This window comes from Platichthys flesus, chromosome 8, assembly GCF_949316205.1.
Source record: "Platichthys flesus chromosome 8, fPlaFle2.1, whole genome shotgun sequence".
In the NCBI taxonomy this organism is placed as follows: domain Eukaryota; kingdom Metazoa; phylum Chordata; class Actinopteri; order Pleuronectiformes; family Pleuronectidae; genus Platichthys; species Platichthys flesus.
The window spans coordinates 9,630,450-9,647,663 of record NC_084952.1 but is presented as its reverse complement, the minus strand read 5'-3'; the positions used below and the strand labels follow the sequence as shown (position 1 = coordinate 9,647,663).

Sequence of the window (17,214 nt, the reverse complement as noted above, 5' to 3'; positions counted from 1 at the left end):
TGAGTGTTTACATTTCAGTCTAATTTATTGTACTTCACGGAAATTCAGAGGGGGATATTTTTACTTTTGAGTTACACAACAAATTGAGATTTTATATGGGATCCTATTAAATATAATGGAAAAAAGTTGATGAAATTAAATTTAAACCAGCTTCAGCTAGTAGTATAAAGCTTTGTTCGGAGGTTCCCAACTGTGGTGTTGTTGCAGTCTCCTGCACATTGCTGATGCTAGAATTTGAAAAAGGTCTCACAAATATTGTCATTGCTGTGGACTAGGCACTAAACAAATGTTTATTTTCCCATCCTGATGCAACAACCCAAGGATCGAATGTGCCTCCACTGGGCCACAGCATCTCCACCTCATAACACAAAGGAATTAGAGCAGGTGCTTTTATTTGCAGTGTTGTAAAAAGTTATGTTATGGAAACTCTTGCTCAGCAAAAGCATTGAAACAATTATTGAACAACACTTGAATGTTTTTCACCGTGTTGATTTGACAGTAAAACTCTCCGTGACCTAAGGGCATGTTTTTCCTTTTCAGTCAGTGTGTGTTGGAGACACTTTTTATTCTTGTCACAAGGTTACCATATGGAAGTGGTGACTCTATAAAGTTTTAGAATGTTTTAATTGTGAGTCACAATCTAAAGATCATAGACACTTTAAAACTGCACAGCCTGCAGCTATTGTCTGTAAATATAAACATCACTGAAGGCAAGCACACATTTAGTCAGAGTCTGCATTCTGGCAAAATAAATGAAGTTTACGATGTTGAAAAATGTGTCGACTGGACTCGTTGATGATGTGATCTCTTGGAGGCTCGGCGCACTGTATCTACAGCCACAGAGACAGACAGTGCGTGAATGGCTGTGATCCCCATTGCTCCAGATTCACTAATCCCTAGCAGAGTTGTGATAGAGTATAGCTGTGGTGCAGGAAGGCTGAGTGGAGGAAGAACTACACACTGCCTGCTGAGAGCGGAGACAGAGTGGTCAAAGTAGTATTAAACTGTTTTCCTGGGGCCAGAGGTCACATCCAAGATGTTGTTATTCACTGGGAGGAAGATCAGATGGTTTCCAGCTGAGTAAATCATGTAATCTGATAGTGTTGCTAAAATGAGACTGTCCTCCATTCAAGATCAGACTGGGTCAAGTGTCCGAGGCACAGCGATTATGTCCACATTCACTGGGCTCCTTAAGTTCACATGATAACCACATAAATCTCACTCTGTGATGAGAAAGTGACTGAAGAGATTATTAAAATTATACAATAAAAACCCTGAGCAGCACATTTGTGACTTCACGAACACATTCATGATTTTGGCTGATTGTTTGTTGGGCCGAGGTCGTTTAACAAGATCCAAAAAGAGAAACATCTCCAGTAACGGAACTAAACTTCTGATGAACTTTGAGAGAAGCATAATCGTTCAAATCTTGACTGATATTTTAATACTTAATGTAACACAATTCTTACTGACTCTTATTATGTGGTCACTCTTCCAGAAAGACTAATTAGAGATGCACTGACTTAATACTCGTGGAGGATTTCTGAGATATATGAATGGCCTGCAGCTTTTCACTGAGAACGTCTCTGCACTGTCATTAGTCTGTAACCTTGGTCCCGGAGCATTTTCTTATCGCAAATAAGAATTGCAGATCGCACATGTCAAACAGATTCTTAATTGAAACACTCGCCTTATTCCTTTTTTACCCAGAAAAGGAGAGATGAGGTTCCCAGGCAGCAGCAGCAGCTCTTTGATTAGGCAACGAAAACTGATTAAAGCTGCCCAGTGGCCCCGTGACCTCACAGCCCGTCTGCAGCTCATAATACCAGGTGACAGTATGCTGCTGGAATATCAATGTCGAGTCAAAACACTAAAAAGTCAAACTAATCTTGACACTACAGGCACTGAAATCACACATTTAACACAATTTAAACATTTGGTGTGAATTTCCTGTTTTTGGAGACACAACAGGAGGATGAAGACGCGTCATAGGCCGGGACACACTCTGGTCTCAGAGGCCATACCACTGCACAATGTCCCGTTCTGGCCCCGCTACAATCATGTGCTACTCTAAAGCCGGCATGGTCAGATGTCAGGAGGAATTCAATCTAGGACACGTCTTAAAATACACATTAAAGTAAAACTGAACTATGACTGCATGTGTAATCCTGTTTTCTGCCATCTGAGATATTTAGAATGTGGATCATAAGGGAAATGGGTGTTTCACTGGTTAACGGTAAATCAGCTTAAACTTCTCATAAGCAAAAAAATGCAGTGAGACGAGGCCCTGGCAGAGGATAGAAGGATATTTAGAGATGTTGGAATAATCCACGTCCCTACAGGTGATCCTGGTCGCTTCTTTGCAGTACAAATTCTGAAATATCAGTGCATGTAAAATAGACTAGTTGAGCTCCAGACTTCCTGTGGGTCACCTTTCTGCGAGCATGACTTGGTTTTTATATTTTCAACAGGTCAACTTTCTCAGCTTATTTTGGCTTCACCCCCAAGTACAACCTGCAGCTTCCATTTCACGCAAGAGGCTGCCAGACGTTTTCCTGAGCACCATGGCGCTGTCAGGTCACTCAGTCACACTCCGTCTGTAATGGCGCCCTTCATACACGGTATTAAATTTCAAAACCAGGCAGGAGATTCACTCGGTAGTTTCCTTTATTTCTTTCTCCACTCAAGGTTCCCGTGTTCGGGGACGGACATTCAGGTGAGGGGCAAAAATACTTAAAAGAAATAGCATGGGCCAAGAAAACAGTGCATGACAGATTCCCCAGGTACAACTAGCAGACAATACTAGTTGGTCCCTATAAATATAGTGATGTATTTAAGTCCTTCCAAATGTACATATGTTACAGTTAAACTTCACAACATGAACAGTGCACATACAAAAACAACTTAGATGACTTTCTTGAGCTCATCGTATAAGACGAGCACAAAGGCGCCACCCATGCCTCTGAGCACGTTAGACAGCGCTCCCTTGAAGAAGGCCTTGCCGCCCTCATCACGTGCGATCTTCTTCCAGCAGTTGATGGTCCCGCTGTACATGATGTCGGCTGAGGACAAAAACAGAATTACAAAAGATGTCAACAATTTGTTTTAGTAAAACAGGAGCAAAATGGAAGTTGGATTTCTTTTGTATATATGGCATTTTTACCTCCTTTGCGTCCAGACTGCATCATCATACGACGACGGACGGTGTCGAAGGGGTAGGATGCAAGACCGGCGACAGCAGTCACAGACTGAGCGATCATCCAGCTGACAACAATGTGAGTGTTCTTGGGGTCTGGAAGCATGCCTGCAAGAGGAATGTCAACCAGGAAGGTTAAACTGAGTCACAAAGGTCAGGAGGTGCACCGACAACAGAGACATCAAGCTTTGCAGCGTCTGATAATGAAAACTCACCCTTTGCGGTGTCGTACATGCCAAAGTAAGCAGCCCTGTAGATGATGATGCCTTGTACTGAGACATTGAAGCCCTGATACAGACCCTTGATGCCATCAGACTTGGTGATCTTCACCAAGCAGTCGCCCAGACCTTTGAACTCGCGCTCCTGTCCGACTCTGCCGACGTCGGCGGCCAAGCGTGTCCTGGCGAAGTCGAGGGGGTAGACGAAACAGAGGGACGTGGCTCCGGCGGCGCCGCCCGACGCCAGGTTGCCCGCAAAGTACCTCCAGAACTGCTTGTGCCTGTCCACGCCATCGAGGAAGACCTTCTTGTACTTGTCCTTGAAAGCAAAGTTGAGGGCCTGGGTGGGGAAGTATCGGATGACGTTGGCCAGGTTCCCCCTCCAATACGAGTAGAAGCCCTGCTCTCTGCGGATACGGACCACGCAGTCAATGATGCCCTTGTACTGCTGGTCAACCTTAATCTGTTTGCTGGCATGTTGAACCTGTAATCAAACCAGAGACACTCAAGTGAGTAAGAGAAGGAAACATGAGGAAGGATGGATGCAACATGAAAAAACTGAACTTAGTGAATCTGCATCAGCTTTTAACCTGTAAAACATATAAATCAGTGAGAACACAAAGTCCCAGGCCTCTCGTGCATCTGGCTGACAGACACATTAGCATCCATGGGCCAAAGTACAACTCCTCACAGCATTCAATTAACAAATCACAGCCCCTCCTCTTCTTCTTCATCATCATCCTCCTCCTCCTGAGTCCAGGCCTAGCACTGCAGCAGCCATGACACAAACCTTGCACTGACCTTAACTGTTTGTGGTCAGGCCAAACTACACACCTGTCATGGTGGATCAGCAGCTTTGAACACCACTAGCACACAGAGGAGGGTGGAATCTCCCTCTTACACAGAAGACACTGGATTTTCTTTGCAACCTGATGAGCATGTATTCAGCTCATTCCTCATGTCTGCCTGCACCAGATCTGCTCTTACAACTACAACTACTACCACTTTTAATAGACGCCTTCCCTTCCTTCATTTTAAACGCAGCATCTTTAAACTGTATAACTTGCCACAATAAATCAATGCATCTTGTTAAATGCTCCACGCACGCTTTACAATTAGCTCTGCAAGAACCCACATGACCAGTTTAAGACTCGATTCACCCATACGACTGTTTAAAGTTCCACGAGGCGTCAGGTGCTCGCCCAGGAGGACACAGGGCTGAAACTCACCTGCAGGAGAAGCTTGACTCTCTCGATGGGCGCTACAGCTGTTTTGGAGATGGCGGCGGCGATACCACCAGCCAGGAAATCCTTGGCGAAGGAAATGGCTGTTTCATTCATCTTCGGGTGTTGTCAGCCGCCGTGCGTCCTCGGAAACTCGGTCTGTGGGTGGTGATGGTTTGCCGGCGGAGTAGAGATGGCAGGGTGCAATCGTGAGGTCAGGGGATTTAAGGACACTGAGCGCGAGAAAAAAACTACGACGGTGGCTCCTCATTGGTCAGACCCGGGAACAGATTTGGTGTGCCCCCCCCTTCTCAGCACTGGAGGCACAGCAGGAGCAAGCCTTGTCTGAGCAACATGAAGTGAAGTTTAACAATGTGGGTTAAAAGTTAGTGATACGTTTATATTGCATCACATCTCAGCAGAACTCAAAGGAGAAAGTTTTGATTGATAAAGTTGTTGAGGTGGGTGTCACTGGCTCAAGGTCAAGTCAGAGGTCAGACAGGGGCAGTAGAGGTGTCATGGTGGGTAAAGGTCACCCCATCTGTTAGTGTCCTTTGGTTGTCAATCACTTTCCCACATTGTGACGCAGCAGGAGATCCAATCAGCTCACAGATCTAGCCTTCACATATTAATAATAATAATAATGATAATAATAATACACTTTATTTTTTTAGCACCATTAATACAAGAAATGCAGCTCAAAATGCTTTCGAACAAATTAAAATAAAAACTTTTCTATATTAATTAGTTAACTTTTTTATTAAGTTAATTATCTGCACTTCTCATTCACACTTAATTTTCACGTTTTTCTGCTTTTTCCCAACACAGCACTGAAACTGAGTTGCAGCTGATAAAGTTAAGTTTAATTTGAACAAGAATATACCTTTGACCAGACTTAAATTCATTCAAGTCAATGAATCATCTATCACCCCAGTAATCCTGATCTGATCAACACTTAAATTTAAAGTTTTCTTCCCAGGCAAATACCACAACCTTCCACCAAGTGTCGTGGTAACCTGTTTGGTTTTTTTTTTTTTTGTTTTAAAAAAATATGATGATAACGTGCATGGCACGAAGTGGAGGGCGGTGAAAAGTTTTATTTTATGAATTCTGTGTTGATACGGTGATTGTTTTTTTAAAACATGTCTAAAAGAGTAGGGAATAGTTTCTATCTTGTATCCTCTTTTGGTAAGAAAAAAAATTGAGAACCTCTAATTGAGATGATCCGGCCACTTCAGTTCTGCTTTTATATTACAACTGCAAGAACAAGACAATGTGTAGGACTGTTGAGCTCTGGTGGATGTAAGAAGTCTGCCTGCCTTTCTATTTATGTTATCAATCTGAATCAACAAATGACATTGAGGGAACATATTAAGTAGCAGAAAACAAAAATACTCAAGTACTTCAGTAAATTGGTTTAGTTACTTTACAACTTTGGAAGCAGGCTAATCTGTGAGCAACCTGCAAATGTTAAGCTGTATGTAACGGCATCAATAAAGCGGCACAAAGGACGTTTTATCTGCCTGAAGGTCAGTTTTAACTTCACCTGAGATTATTAACACATAATCTACATAATCAAGCCTTTCATATATTTACTTGTAAAAATAAAACAAATGTGGGTGAAAAGGAAATCTTTAATGTTCTAAGTATTTTTTTTGTCCTACTCTTATTTATCAAAATATTCACATTCATTGTTACATTCACATAATATATCTTTCATTTTATTATACAACAATAGCAAAAGGTCAAAGTGCTCAGATTTTATTTTACAGCATGAATAGCATTTTAACTTACGATGGCATTATGTGTAGTTAATGCGACAATAACTGAAATCTGCCCCAAAATAAATAGTTTTTATCTCACAAGGCACATAACGTTTGGTTAAAAAAGTCATGGAAATACATAATTGACAAATACTCGGTTAAAATAACTGTTTTCAAAGAGGTAGACTACAGCAGAAAGGACATACAGTCATGTAAATACATGTTATTTGCTTTTATGAAGACAGTAAACCTGAAATGCAATACTGTGTTATTAATACAGTGAATTATTACAGTAGCTCAGACTGATAACTAACTAATTTTGATGGTCATGTGTGGTCAGCAGTCAATATTTTCCACAGGAAAAATCTTCAGCAGCGGTTTCAAAAAGACGACTCCCCTGAGTCAAAGTTCCTGTTTCTCAGGTAGCGCTTCAGCTCCTGGAGCTCAGACGGCCCGAGGCTCTGGTCGACCCCCGGTGCGAGCTGGTAGCTCAGGGGTGAGATGATGTACCCGTTGCGGTAAAGGCAAACCTGCTTGCACAACTCAAAGCAGGTATACAGCAGGCCAAAACAGGGAACAATCTGTGAGGGAATGAATAAAAACACGGTTGTGAGATAGAGATCAGTGACCTCCATCATGTGATCGTGTGATAAAAACCTGGAACAGTGTAGGGGTTATGGTCTGGTTTGTGTACCTATAAAACTCTGCTTAGTGTTTAACAAGCTTTGTTTTCCTTCAGATGGATATTCTGTTTATAAACATCCCTGAGAACTTCTTACATCTGTCAAACAACTTGCATCCATCATGACATTGCAGCTGAAATAGGAGAGTGGATCAAGCCGTAAAAGAGACAGTCTGCTACACCTTCCTTGTGATATTCCCGCTATGACTTACACACTGAACATTGCTTTCCACGCTCCAGCCCCCTACTCATGTACCCTTTTGCAAAGGCTACAATCCTTTCCACGTCATAACGAAACTCATGTTGCTAAGCACGTGCAGTTATTTCTGTTCCTAATAGCTGTATGTGCCAAGATGAAGTGGACCAGCACTGTGACTATATGAATGATAGCGGGGGCTGAAATAATGAACATTTAAGACAAATCTATGAGTGAAAACGTACCTTTATCATGTTGGCGGTGAGACCGCTCCACAATGAGAGTACGCCTTTGTTTTTCACCACCTGTATGAAACAGTCCATCACCCCGTTGAAATGGACGTCAACTCCACCACAATGTGGAAGACGTGCACTCTGCGCCTGAGAGGAGAATGAAAGTGACGTTTAAAAAGGTTAATCACGATGGGTCTTTTAAGTTATAAGCAGAGAGGTCAAGGAAAGCATTACCCTGATGGTCATGCTTTCCTTGACCTCCCCCATTTTGACCCCGTCTGACCTCCCCCCGTCCGTGTTTACTACGGGACGTGTGATCAGATATGAAATACGATCTCTTTGACAATCTTTTGGTTGGGAGTGATTTTATCAACTTCTCATTTCAACTTTTAGGAGCCAATGACCAGAATCTATTGTTTAAATGTAAAATATCTAAATATAAAACACCACAGTGTGTTTTGTGTGAAGACCAGAAAATGCTAAATATACAAATCTTGACTGATTATTAAAATTGCAGTGAGATTCACATCAAATAAGGTAGAAAACATTGCGTAATATTATTATATTAACATATTTAAGTATGTTAAAGTTCACAGGAGTCACAGAGTGTCCTCTTTGTTAACAACTCTGACAGCTCTGCAGGCTGACTGTCATGTGACGGAGGAATGCAAGTTGCAGTTTCATGGTTCCCGAAAGGGAAGAGGCGGGCTTAATGGTATTAGACTATTCAAACAGCTGCTTTTGTAGAGGAAGCATCGAGGTAGTTAAACAATACTCAGCTTAAATCATTACCCCGAGCTTCAGTAAACATACTCAGCTGTTTTCTTATCATCCATGCTCCAGCTGGCTTGTAAAGGTTTACCCTTTTAGACTTTTAAAGACAAGATAAGAGCAGAATCCTTGAATTAAATGTTGACATGTTTGATGAGCTGGACGCACACAACTCTGAGGCTGACCACTGTCTGATAGTCGGTGGCTATCTTTAGAGAACTTATCTGTAGCTTGTGCAGACCCGGGACACATTCACATTCCCAGCTGCTGTTGAACCTTGTGGTTACTAATAATAGGCCAATAAAACCGGAAGTAGAATTCTGTCCTTTGCAGCGCCATTGTTCCCCACGGGTCCTTTCTAACATGCTGCAGGCATTAAAGGGGCAGTCCTGTGACCAAGGTGATTTAACACATATTCAGAAAATGTCCTGACATTACATTTGCATACACTGATTTAATTTCGGGATAAAGCTGAAAAATGTAAAACAATTAATATTGTGGTTAAAGAATCACAACTTTCAATGTGCAACAAAAAAATATGAGACCAAGTAGGGAAACGTCACTGCCCCCCTATGGACTAAAGGTGGTAACACAACAAATCAAGTGGACCTGCTGCACTAAAAACTTGTTAGAGCTTAGTTATTTAAATTTGAATAATGCAGTTAACAATAATGCAGTAAAAAAATAAGGGGGATTTATTAGACAAGTATAAGATAATTATTTTATTTAATTGAAATATCTATCAAATGATTTCCAGTCCCATCGCTACGCAGTTGATTGCAGTAAAGTAGAGAATCTCAGATGTCTCATAACAAATATTTTTTAGTTAAACTTAATTTACCAGGTGTATAAAGACTGTTATAATAACTATCATATTTCTGTGTTTCCTTATTTCCAATTTTCATTTCTGACATTCTTGTATTCATTTTATTTTTGCATTTTATTTGAATGTGTCTGTTTCAGTTAATGTAAAACGCACAGGCCACCTGCAGTATAGCAAGAGCTCTGGTGAACTTACTTGCATTTTCCTTTTCACCGTTTCAAACGGGTACGAGAGGGTTTGAGAGACTCCTGCTGCAAGACAGCCGTTGATGAAGTTTTGGAGGGGAGTGAAGCGAAAAGGAGGCTCCTGCCAGATCTTGTCCAAGTTCCTGTAGACTGCGTAGCATCCGATAGAGAAGGGAAATGCACCTGGAGAAAGTTACGGTGACATGAATGGTTAACGACCTGTGTAACTCAAACGAAGGGGGAAATAGAGGATGAAGAGAAAAGCTTTAAGGGTTGTATTTTTGAATATTATTCTCAGGCCACAAGAACTACATGACTGACAAATGCACTTAGTGAAAACCAGAGTTACTTCATAAACCTTAACATCAACTACTCATGGAATGACTCTGTATGAATATGCATTCACACCTAAAACCGTGAGGGAGAAGCCCCTGTAGAGAGCCAGAAGCCCTTCACTCCTGTAGATCTTTGATAGGGTGTGTATTACTCCGATGTATGTGGGCTGTCTGCAGTTCTGAGCAATGAGCCTGGTCTCCACCACCTCCAGTGGGTACGTGGCCAGAGCAGCAGCAAAACCAGCCAGGCCCCCGGCTAATATGGCCCTCCACTGAGAGATGAAGCCCAGTTCGTCCATGTGAAGGTGGACGATCCTGCACACAGAGGACACATTTATTTACTGCGAATACATTGATCGGACAGTGACTGTTTCCCTCATAAGTCAATATAAACAGTGATTATTATTATATTTGTTAAATGAGAACCACTCGCATTTTTAAACTTTGGTTTAATGCAAGAACAAGATTAAACGTTTTTGCCATTTAATGTAAAATGAATTTAATAAATTCCACCATTTAACTTGATTAGCAGACATGTGCTGGTTCCAGCTTCTTAAGGTTAACTGTCTTAGCTTTCAGTTAAGCAATCGTTCAGCAAAATTACCAAACATTCACCAGTGATTGAATCTCAGATGGGTGATTTTAGGAAATTCCTCATCATTTTCTGAGAAAATTATGAATCGATAAAATAATTGTTTAACAGAATAAAAATGAATATATTTGTTGGTTGCAGCCCTGGCAGAGACAAAACAAAGATCTATTTGGGTTTCGGGAGGCTCATTTTAATATTTCAGACGTTTGCGGAATATCTAATTGATTAATTAAATTATAATTTTAGATTCAGCTGCTTCAGGGTTTTTGATAAGAACCTTGTGTATGAATGTTATTAATCATCTCCATGTTTTTTGTCTCATTTGAATTTGTTTGTAATAAATAACCTTTAATTGTATTAGACTGAGAACCGCTTCATTTGTTTCACCTCTACTGTTGCTTTGATGTATTTTTAAACCATGAATCTATATACGTCTGTGAACCAGCAGACGAGTAACGTGAACATGTGTGTGACCAAGGCACAGGAAGGGGGGGGGGGCTTTCTTTCCTGGAACACAGTGTACAGTTCAGGACAGAGGTTTGTGGTGGGGCGGTGTTTACATGAACACATGTCCTGAGGCTCTGGACAGACATACACACTGTGGCAGCTTCATATCTACAGACAGCAGATAATGTATTTATGACATATGGATGGATTTTTGTTACTCACACACCAGCAGGTTTACTTATCAGCCATGCTGCTGGTATGTATGGTTTGTCCTGTAGTAACCCACTCGAGGAATAGGGCAGCTGTATGCCCTGAGCAAAGCCTTGCAGGCAGCAGTGATATGCACATCCAGGATATGTACATGTACATACATATGTACAACATGCAACTAATGCTAAATTGAATTGTCATCCTATTTCATAAGCTTCTTGTTTAATTAGGTAATTGTTTGTTTGGTTAAATGTCAAGAGTTGGTTGCCTTATTAATTATATACAGCTATTGTGTCATACAAATGTTTTTTTTGCCAAGATTAGTCCATTTCAAAACAAGTAGACCAATTAGTTCTTCGTTATTCATAATTAGTCAAGAGACATAAAGATGGCGAGCTGATAATATGCAGTGACTGATCAGCTGATGCTTATTCGATTAAGTAGTAAAGTAAATACAAATAGTTGTTAGTCTTAAAGTGATTACTGGACTAATTGATTTACTAAGCTGCAGACCTAATGAAAACCTGTATACTACACAAACTACCTGCGATACCGAGCTCAGGGCGAACAACTCACCATGTATATTTAAATATCGACTGAGCGAATCCTGCCTCCTCATTGGCTAAAACACCAGCGCGCCCGCCTCCTGCAGTAAAACAGGAAGTACGTGTTTCGCCGCTCAGAAAACAAATAAACAACTAAAAAGCGAAAATGTTTGGTTTATTTTATCGCGTCAAACAAACAACAAACAGTTATCGGGTCTGTTTGTTGTGTTTCCACTGACTGTTACACGCGTCATCTTCTGTTTCACGTCGCACAAACTTACCAGGTCAACATCAGCTGACCAGACCGACTAACCAGCTAATAACCACCATCACGAAACCAGCTAATAACCACCATCACGAACCCAGTGAGCACCAGTGACAACCAGCTGACCGAGCAGCAGTGTTTGTAAACTCACTTCTTGTAGGTGGCGAGGTGCACCGCGGTGTAAGGGAAGAGCCGCAGACAGGAGGCGAGGTTCCCCTTCCAGAAGCCCCGAAGCCCCTCGTTCTGGTAGATGAGGAGGAAGCTCTGGCAGAAGCCCCTCTTGCAGTGGAAGGTTCCCACCTGGCTCTTGACCCGCACCACCTCCAGGGGAGAGGTGACGCTCTTGCTGAGGAACCCGGAGAACCCGGTGCACAGGAAGCTCTGCGAGGTGGTCAGCCGGTTGTCCTTCTTTACCGAGGCCATCGCTGTGCGCTGTTATGATCCCACGACCATCCCACAGCTCCTGCACACTTTGTTTATCCAAATATAGCGGAGAGAGGAGAAGAGAGGAGGTGTCCGTGTCCGGGCCGGAGGAGCTGCGGTGTTGTGTGACACCCTCAACGTCACTCGGGACAAAGGGAGGAGCGCTGCAGGTACGCCCCAGCAACACCAGGGGGTGCTCTTCACAAACTATTCGAGGCTTTCAAATGGACACTCAAGAGAGTCACCAGGGGAAGTTTTGAACAAGTCAAATGTAAGGTGGAAAGATGAAGGTCCTGAGTGTAGGATTTAAGTGAAAGGGATCAATTGGCAGGAATTGAGCATAAACTAATCCCAGTGATGTTTGCACTAGTGTGTTTCATTTAAATTGTACAAATTGTTGTTTTCTTTACCCTAAAATGAGCCTTTATATTAAGATACTTCATATTTCACATCAGGGGCGGGTCCTCTCTACAGAGGCCGCCATGTTTTGTTTTTTACAGTATGCCAAACTGGACAAAAACCCCCCAGTTTTTATGACAACTGAAGTGACCACAGGTTCTCTATCGTTTGGAAGGGGGAGGTGAGGCTGCAACATTCAACTTCACCACCAGATGTCATCGAATCTTACACACTTACACTCTTAAAAGCCTGTAAACACTATATATAAATTTTTTTCTTTGTATATAAGTTAGAGTATGAGTATGAAACACAAGTGTATAACAATACATATATAAGAATGAAGTGGCATAAAATAGAAAAGTAGAATTTTGTTCTTAACTTTTGGTACAGTAATAATCCGATTGTGGTTATTTACTTTTCCATAGTGGTAACAGTTAAATGGGCCTAATACAAAAGTATATTTTTGAGTAGTCATTCTGCATGTGCTCTCCCATTAAATAATCTCCATTACATTGATTTGAGTAGCTGTCATAAATCATGTTTCCTTATTTCACAGACCCCTTTAGGTGGCGCCATAGTACAACATGTTGGCTTGATGTGACAGAAACTGGGGTGAAGTAAGTAGTAACTGTTAATTAGATGCACAATTCATTTATTTAGTTCCTGGTTTCATGTACAGTGAAATGTATTTTTTTCCTGTTTCATATATTAAAACCTGACCTTTATACATTTCATATAAAGGTCAGCTTTTAACCTTTAACTAGATGATTTATTAGTAGTCAAATCTATTTCCATGAAACCCATAAGTAAAGTGAGAACACTATAATTGTTAAATGCCAATGTATTGTAGTTGTTTCAGTACTGATATGTACTGCCAGTCTAGTCTATATTCAAGGCAGAAAGACTCGCAGACAGGCATTTTCATGTATGTTCCTCATTGTGTCATTATATGCACCAGTCAGTTGGATTATATGTCCATCAATCTACCGAGGGAATACATCAGGTCTGATTCCCTGTGTAACGGTACTTATCAGCAGGGATCTGTCGTCACTGTCTTGTTCCAGCATCATGTTTGTTTTCTCCTTGTCTCGGCCCGCTGGGAGCGCCTCCCTCCCCTGCCGGGCTGACAACCTCAGATGCACGCCGGGAGCCCACCTTCTGTCTGCGGCTGGACCACTTGGCTGCTTCACAAAGGCCTTTTCTGAATGACGGATCCAACCAGAGGAAAACGACGGCCTGATCACAAAAAGTCCCCCATGTGTGACAGTGATACTGGCTTTCACCTCTGAAAACTCAAACATCTCATTCTGAAGCGGTGGAGGTCATTGCAGAGGTGATGGAACAAGTCGAGAGCCAACTACTGCTGAGCGCTGTATGCAGACACTCAGGGCTACATTTTCTATTCGATCGACCAATCAAGCTACTAGTGTGAAGTTCACTGGGTAATTGGACGTGTCAAATTAATACAAATAGAGGCCTGTATGACAAGGCTCAGGCCGGTAAGAGGATCTGGACTCATTTACTTGATCTAACAGAAGGAATGTCACAGTAAGAATACATTTATTTCTCCCCTGAACGATAAAAAACCCTCACTTTCCAGACCCTTTGATCTCACTGTTATGTGTGTGTGTAGTTTGTAAGACTCAAGATAATGTGATGGGTTTCTTTAAAGATAAGTGTGGTGACGTGGACTCATGCTGCATCTTATCAATTAATGCTTCAGCAATCAAGCAGAACGCCACCGAGAATCTGCTGCCCCTCTGTCTCCTTGATGTCCTTCCTCTGCCCCTCACATTGTCACTATAGAATACAGATAGAGCACTGCCTTCTTCCTGTATGTATAGCCCCCTCCTGAATGAGCACTTCCTCCATGCAGCAAGTGTAGTGCGGGAGCAGCCTGCATGTCTTTGTGTCTCTATTGCCGGGCACGTAGCAGTAGGTGTAGGCTGGCTGAGGCATTGTCATTCCCTGGATGTCATGCGCAAGTCATCCATTGATCTCCCACTTTGAAGTGCATCCCTGCAGGACCCGAAAGGGCTGTCTGTGTTATGGTGGGAGCTCACGGCGGTCAACAGGGGGCGCCCAATACCAGAGGGGCCTAGGGCCTCACGGACTGGTGCCAGGCTCATAGACTGCAGCAATAAAATTCTCACCTCATTATCCGAGACAGTCACATCACAGGCTTGTGTTGGCAGGGGAGGGGAAAGGGAAGAAAGGGATGGGACGGGGGATGGGAGCAGTCTGTCTGTGTGAGTGTGTCTTTTTTTTCAAGGGTCAGAGGTGTATTGGTGAGAATCATCAGGCATATGTACAATTCACTGTAACACCATTTCGACACCTCCGCCGACAAGGCCAAACTGCCGTGCTCCCTGGCTCACTCGACAGGAATGGGAGACCTGTTATGCATAAGAGCCTAATTTTGGACTAATGGTTTCTGTGACGTGTTAAGCTGTGAAGGATGTCAGGGTTTGTTAGGAATAGTAAATGCAATTTTGCACCTCATTACTGGGAACTGTCTTTATGACAGACATTTAAACTAGTGTTATCTCAGCCCTGCAGATGCTAAGTGTGCTCAAATACGTCGCACGGATTGTAGAAATCAGCAATAAATGTGTAGCCTTAAGGACATTCTCTGTTTTATCATTGTGGAAGTACTGATCCATAACTTATTTGGTAATCTGTGATAAATTTCATCCAATTTGTGGTCCATTTTCCATTGAGCTCTGCATCTGCTGTTGTTTTTTTTTCAACAGCTTTAAGCATCACCACGAAAAACCCACACATCTAAAGTTCAATGCAGAATTTGTTCAAAAATATCTTATTGTGTTATTTTTTTTTCAGTGATTTCAATTTTCCTTGTAAGAACTTAACATGCATTAGCTCTTGAGTCAGGATGTGGATGACCAGGAGGCCCATTGTCTGTGAGGATGCAGAGGACAACTTCTGGCAGCTGGTGTCCCCTTATCTTCCCATGTACAGCCAATAAATCAATATCAAATCTAAGGAGCAGGAAGCCAGATGGCCTTCCCACAACCCACGAGGCCACGGCACTCTCACGGCCTCCTCGGCTACTGTACCACCGGTGCATGCAGCAGCCCTTTGAAGACATACACATTCAACAAGCGGCTCAATGAATGACTAAAGGGAACAAATAAGCTGTTACGACTCTGCTCAAATCAGTGTTTGTGTTTCCATCCACATCAAAGGGCCCAGTCTGTTTGATATGCAGCCCCCACACCTTGATCCGAGCCACGTACAGGTAGAGGGGAGGAGCAGTCCATTGAGAAGGCAGAGGGTCATGTGGTTGCCTCTCTCAGCCCTGGCTCGAGGGTAGTTGACCCAGACGAAGGGTCTGGTGGTGTCCCTCGTTCCCCAGGGAGCTATTGCTCCCAACACCAATCACTAGACACATTATTTATTGGAGAGTCTATTGATTGCATGCTTAAATGGAATATTCACAGACATTTTGCATCACAATTACGAAATAGAAAAGATCCTTGATTTAAAGATAAAAAAAAACACTATTCACTTCATTGAAGATGGCAAGGTAACAGGGTTGTGTAGTAACCGATGTTTGGCTCGGGTCAGGTCGGTGAGGTCAGTCACCTAAATACATCCCGCCAGACTCATCTCGATTTCTGTGTAGGTCAGGGGTCAGGTTAAACAGTAGTTTGATTGAATGGCTGTTCACAGGCCAGTGTGAAATGCCAGCTCTATTGCAATGTGGGAGTGGAAGGGGGGGGTTTCTCTGGCCTTTGTGTGGCAGCGGTCTTAGAGCACGGACCCATTGTTAGAGGCTGACCAGCCAGCCCCTCAGACTCTCCTTTGCCCTGCTTTGTCTCGAGCAGCGTGACCATTTCCTTCATCCAGGTCAGGGCAGGGTCGTGACTTTGGACACCAGTCCTCCCTGTCTGTCTGCGTTGCCGGCAGACTCATAAAAGTATGTAACGCAGACAGATGTATCACATGTCAATGTTAGAAAGTGTTCAGCATTCTCTTAAAAGGATGATCAGGTATAAGCTTAAAACAAATTCCCAGCAGGAAAACAACACAATATCGCCACAATCACACCTAGCATTAACTAATATACAATAAAATAATAACGTGAGACTGGCATACTGCATGTGCATATCACATGTCTACAATGTACAGGTCAGATCACATTTATGATCAATATAATTTGCACGGTGTGAGTGTGTAAAACACACTAGCACTCGCACAGAGGGGGGATAACCTCTTTACTGCCCTGAAGTGTCCGAGTTATGCAAACTGTGGAGGTTAAGAAGAGCGGACTGCACCCTCCTTCTGTCCCAAGGCTGGACCGGCCTTATCACGGCACGGCCATCACGGTGATAAGAAGAGGAAAGGCCAAAGGGCCATAAGGAACAGTGTGCAGGGTCCAGGTCAACAGTGTGAGGAGGCTGGACTCAAAGGGGAGGGACGGCGGACAAGAATATTATCTGATAAGATCACCAAGGTCTTTTGATCCTCACAGGGCTGATCCTGGGCTACAGGGTGTCATGCTGGGCAGACGAGCAGAACGACACGGCAGGTACAAACAAGCTAGGCCTTGAGGATCATCTGGGGCTAAAGCATATTTACACAGGGAAGACTGGAAGGTCTTTTCTGACTCACAGACATGAACATACAAGCTTTTTGTCGTCAAGATTTCCCACTATAGTGTCATTCTTAACATGCTACACCATCA

The 17,214-nt window shown here is 42.7% G+C and overlaps 2 protein-coding genes and 1 long non-coding RNA gene across 3 annotated transcripts; 1 reads left to right on the top strand and 2 right to left on the bottom strand.

The window, feature by feature from the left end:
- Window positions 1–2,649: 2,649 nt before the first annotated feature.
- slc25a5 (solute carrier family 25 member 5) lies at window positions 2,650–4,844 on the bottom strand. The gene is made up of 4 exons (XM_062393937.1): window positions 4,644–4,844; window positions 3,412–3,898; window positions 3,164–3,304; window positions 2,650–3,062 (listed from the first exon to the last, which is right to left on the bottom strand). Exons 1-4 carry the CDS (start codon window positions 4,752–4,754, stop codon window positions 2,905–2,907), a joined length of 897 nt encoding a protein of 298 aa, XP_062249921.1. The 5' UTR covers window positions 4,755–4,844; the 3' UTR covers window positions 2,650–2,904.
- A 1,498-nt stretch (window positions 4,845–6,342) lies between these two features.
- Window positions 6,343–12,248, bottom strand: slc25a43 (solute carrier family 25 member 43). The gene is made up of 5 exons (XM_062394049.1): window positions 11,836–12,248; window positions 9,699–9,940; window positions 9,301–9,473; window positions 7,524–7,658; window positions 6,343–6,981 (listed from the first exon to the last, which is right to left on the bottom strand). Exons 1-5 carry the CDS (start codon window positions 12,105–12,107, stop codon window positions 6,781–6,783), a joined length of 1,023 nt encoding a protein of 340 aa, XP_062250033.1. The 5' UTR covers window positions 12,108–12,248; the 3' UTR covers window positions 6,343–6,780.
- Window positions 12,140–14,107, top strand: LOC133958995 (uncharacterized). The gene is made up of 3 exons (XR_009921755.1): window positions 12,140–12,277; window positions 12,582–12,687; window positions 13,063–14,107. It is a non-coding gene; the product is annotated as an uncharacterized LOC133958995 (long non-coding RNA).
- The last annotated feature ends 3,107 nt before the right edge of the window (window positions 14,108–17,214 follow it).

What these genes read in the sequence shown, in the direction of transcription:
- slc25a43 (XM_062394049.1), bottom strand. Translation starts at nt 12,107, where the DNA reads ATGGCCTCGGTAAAGAAGGACAACCGGCTGACCACCTCGCAGAGCTTC. An exon ending in CTTCTCCCTCACGGTTTTAG is followed by an intron (nt 9,474 to 9,698) that starts GTGTGAATGCAT and finishes AACTTTCTCCAG; the next exon opens with GTGCATTTCCCTTCTCTATC. An exon ending in CGGTGAAAAGGAAAATGCAA is followed by an intron (nt 7,659 to 9,300) that starts GTAAGTTCACCA and finishes TTCTCCTCTCAG; the next exon opens with GCGCAGAGTGCACGTCTTCC.
- slc25a5 (XM_062393937.1), bottom strand. Translation starts at nt 4,754, where the DNA reads ATGAATGAAACAGCCATTTCCTTCGCCAAGGATTTCCTGGCTGGTGGT. An exon ending in GAGTCAAGCTTCTCCTGCAG is followed by an intron (nt 3,899 to 4,643) that starts GTGAGTTTCAGC and finishes GTTTGATTACAG; the next exon opens with GTTCAACATGCCAGCAAACA. An exon ending in GCAGTCTGGACGCAAAGGAG is followed by an intron (nt 3,063 to 3,163) that starts GTAAAAATGCCA and finishes TTTTGTCCTCAG; the next exon opens with CCGACATCATGTACAGCGGG.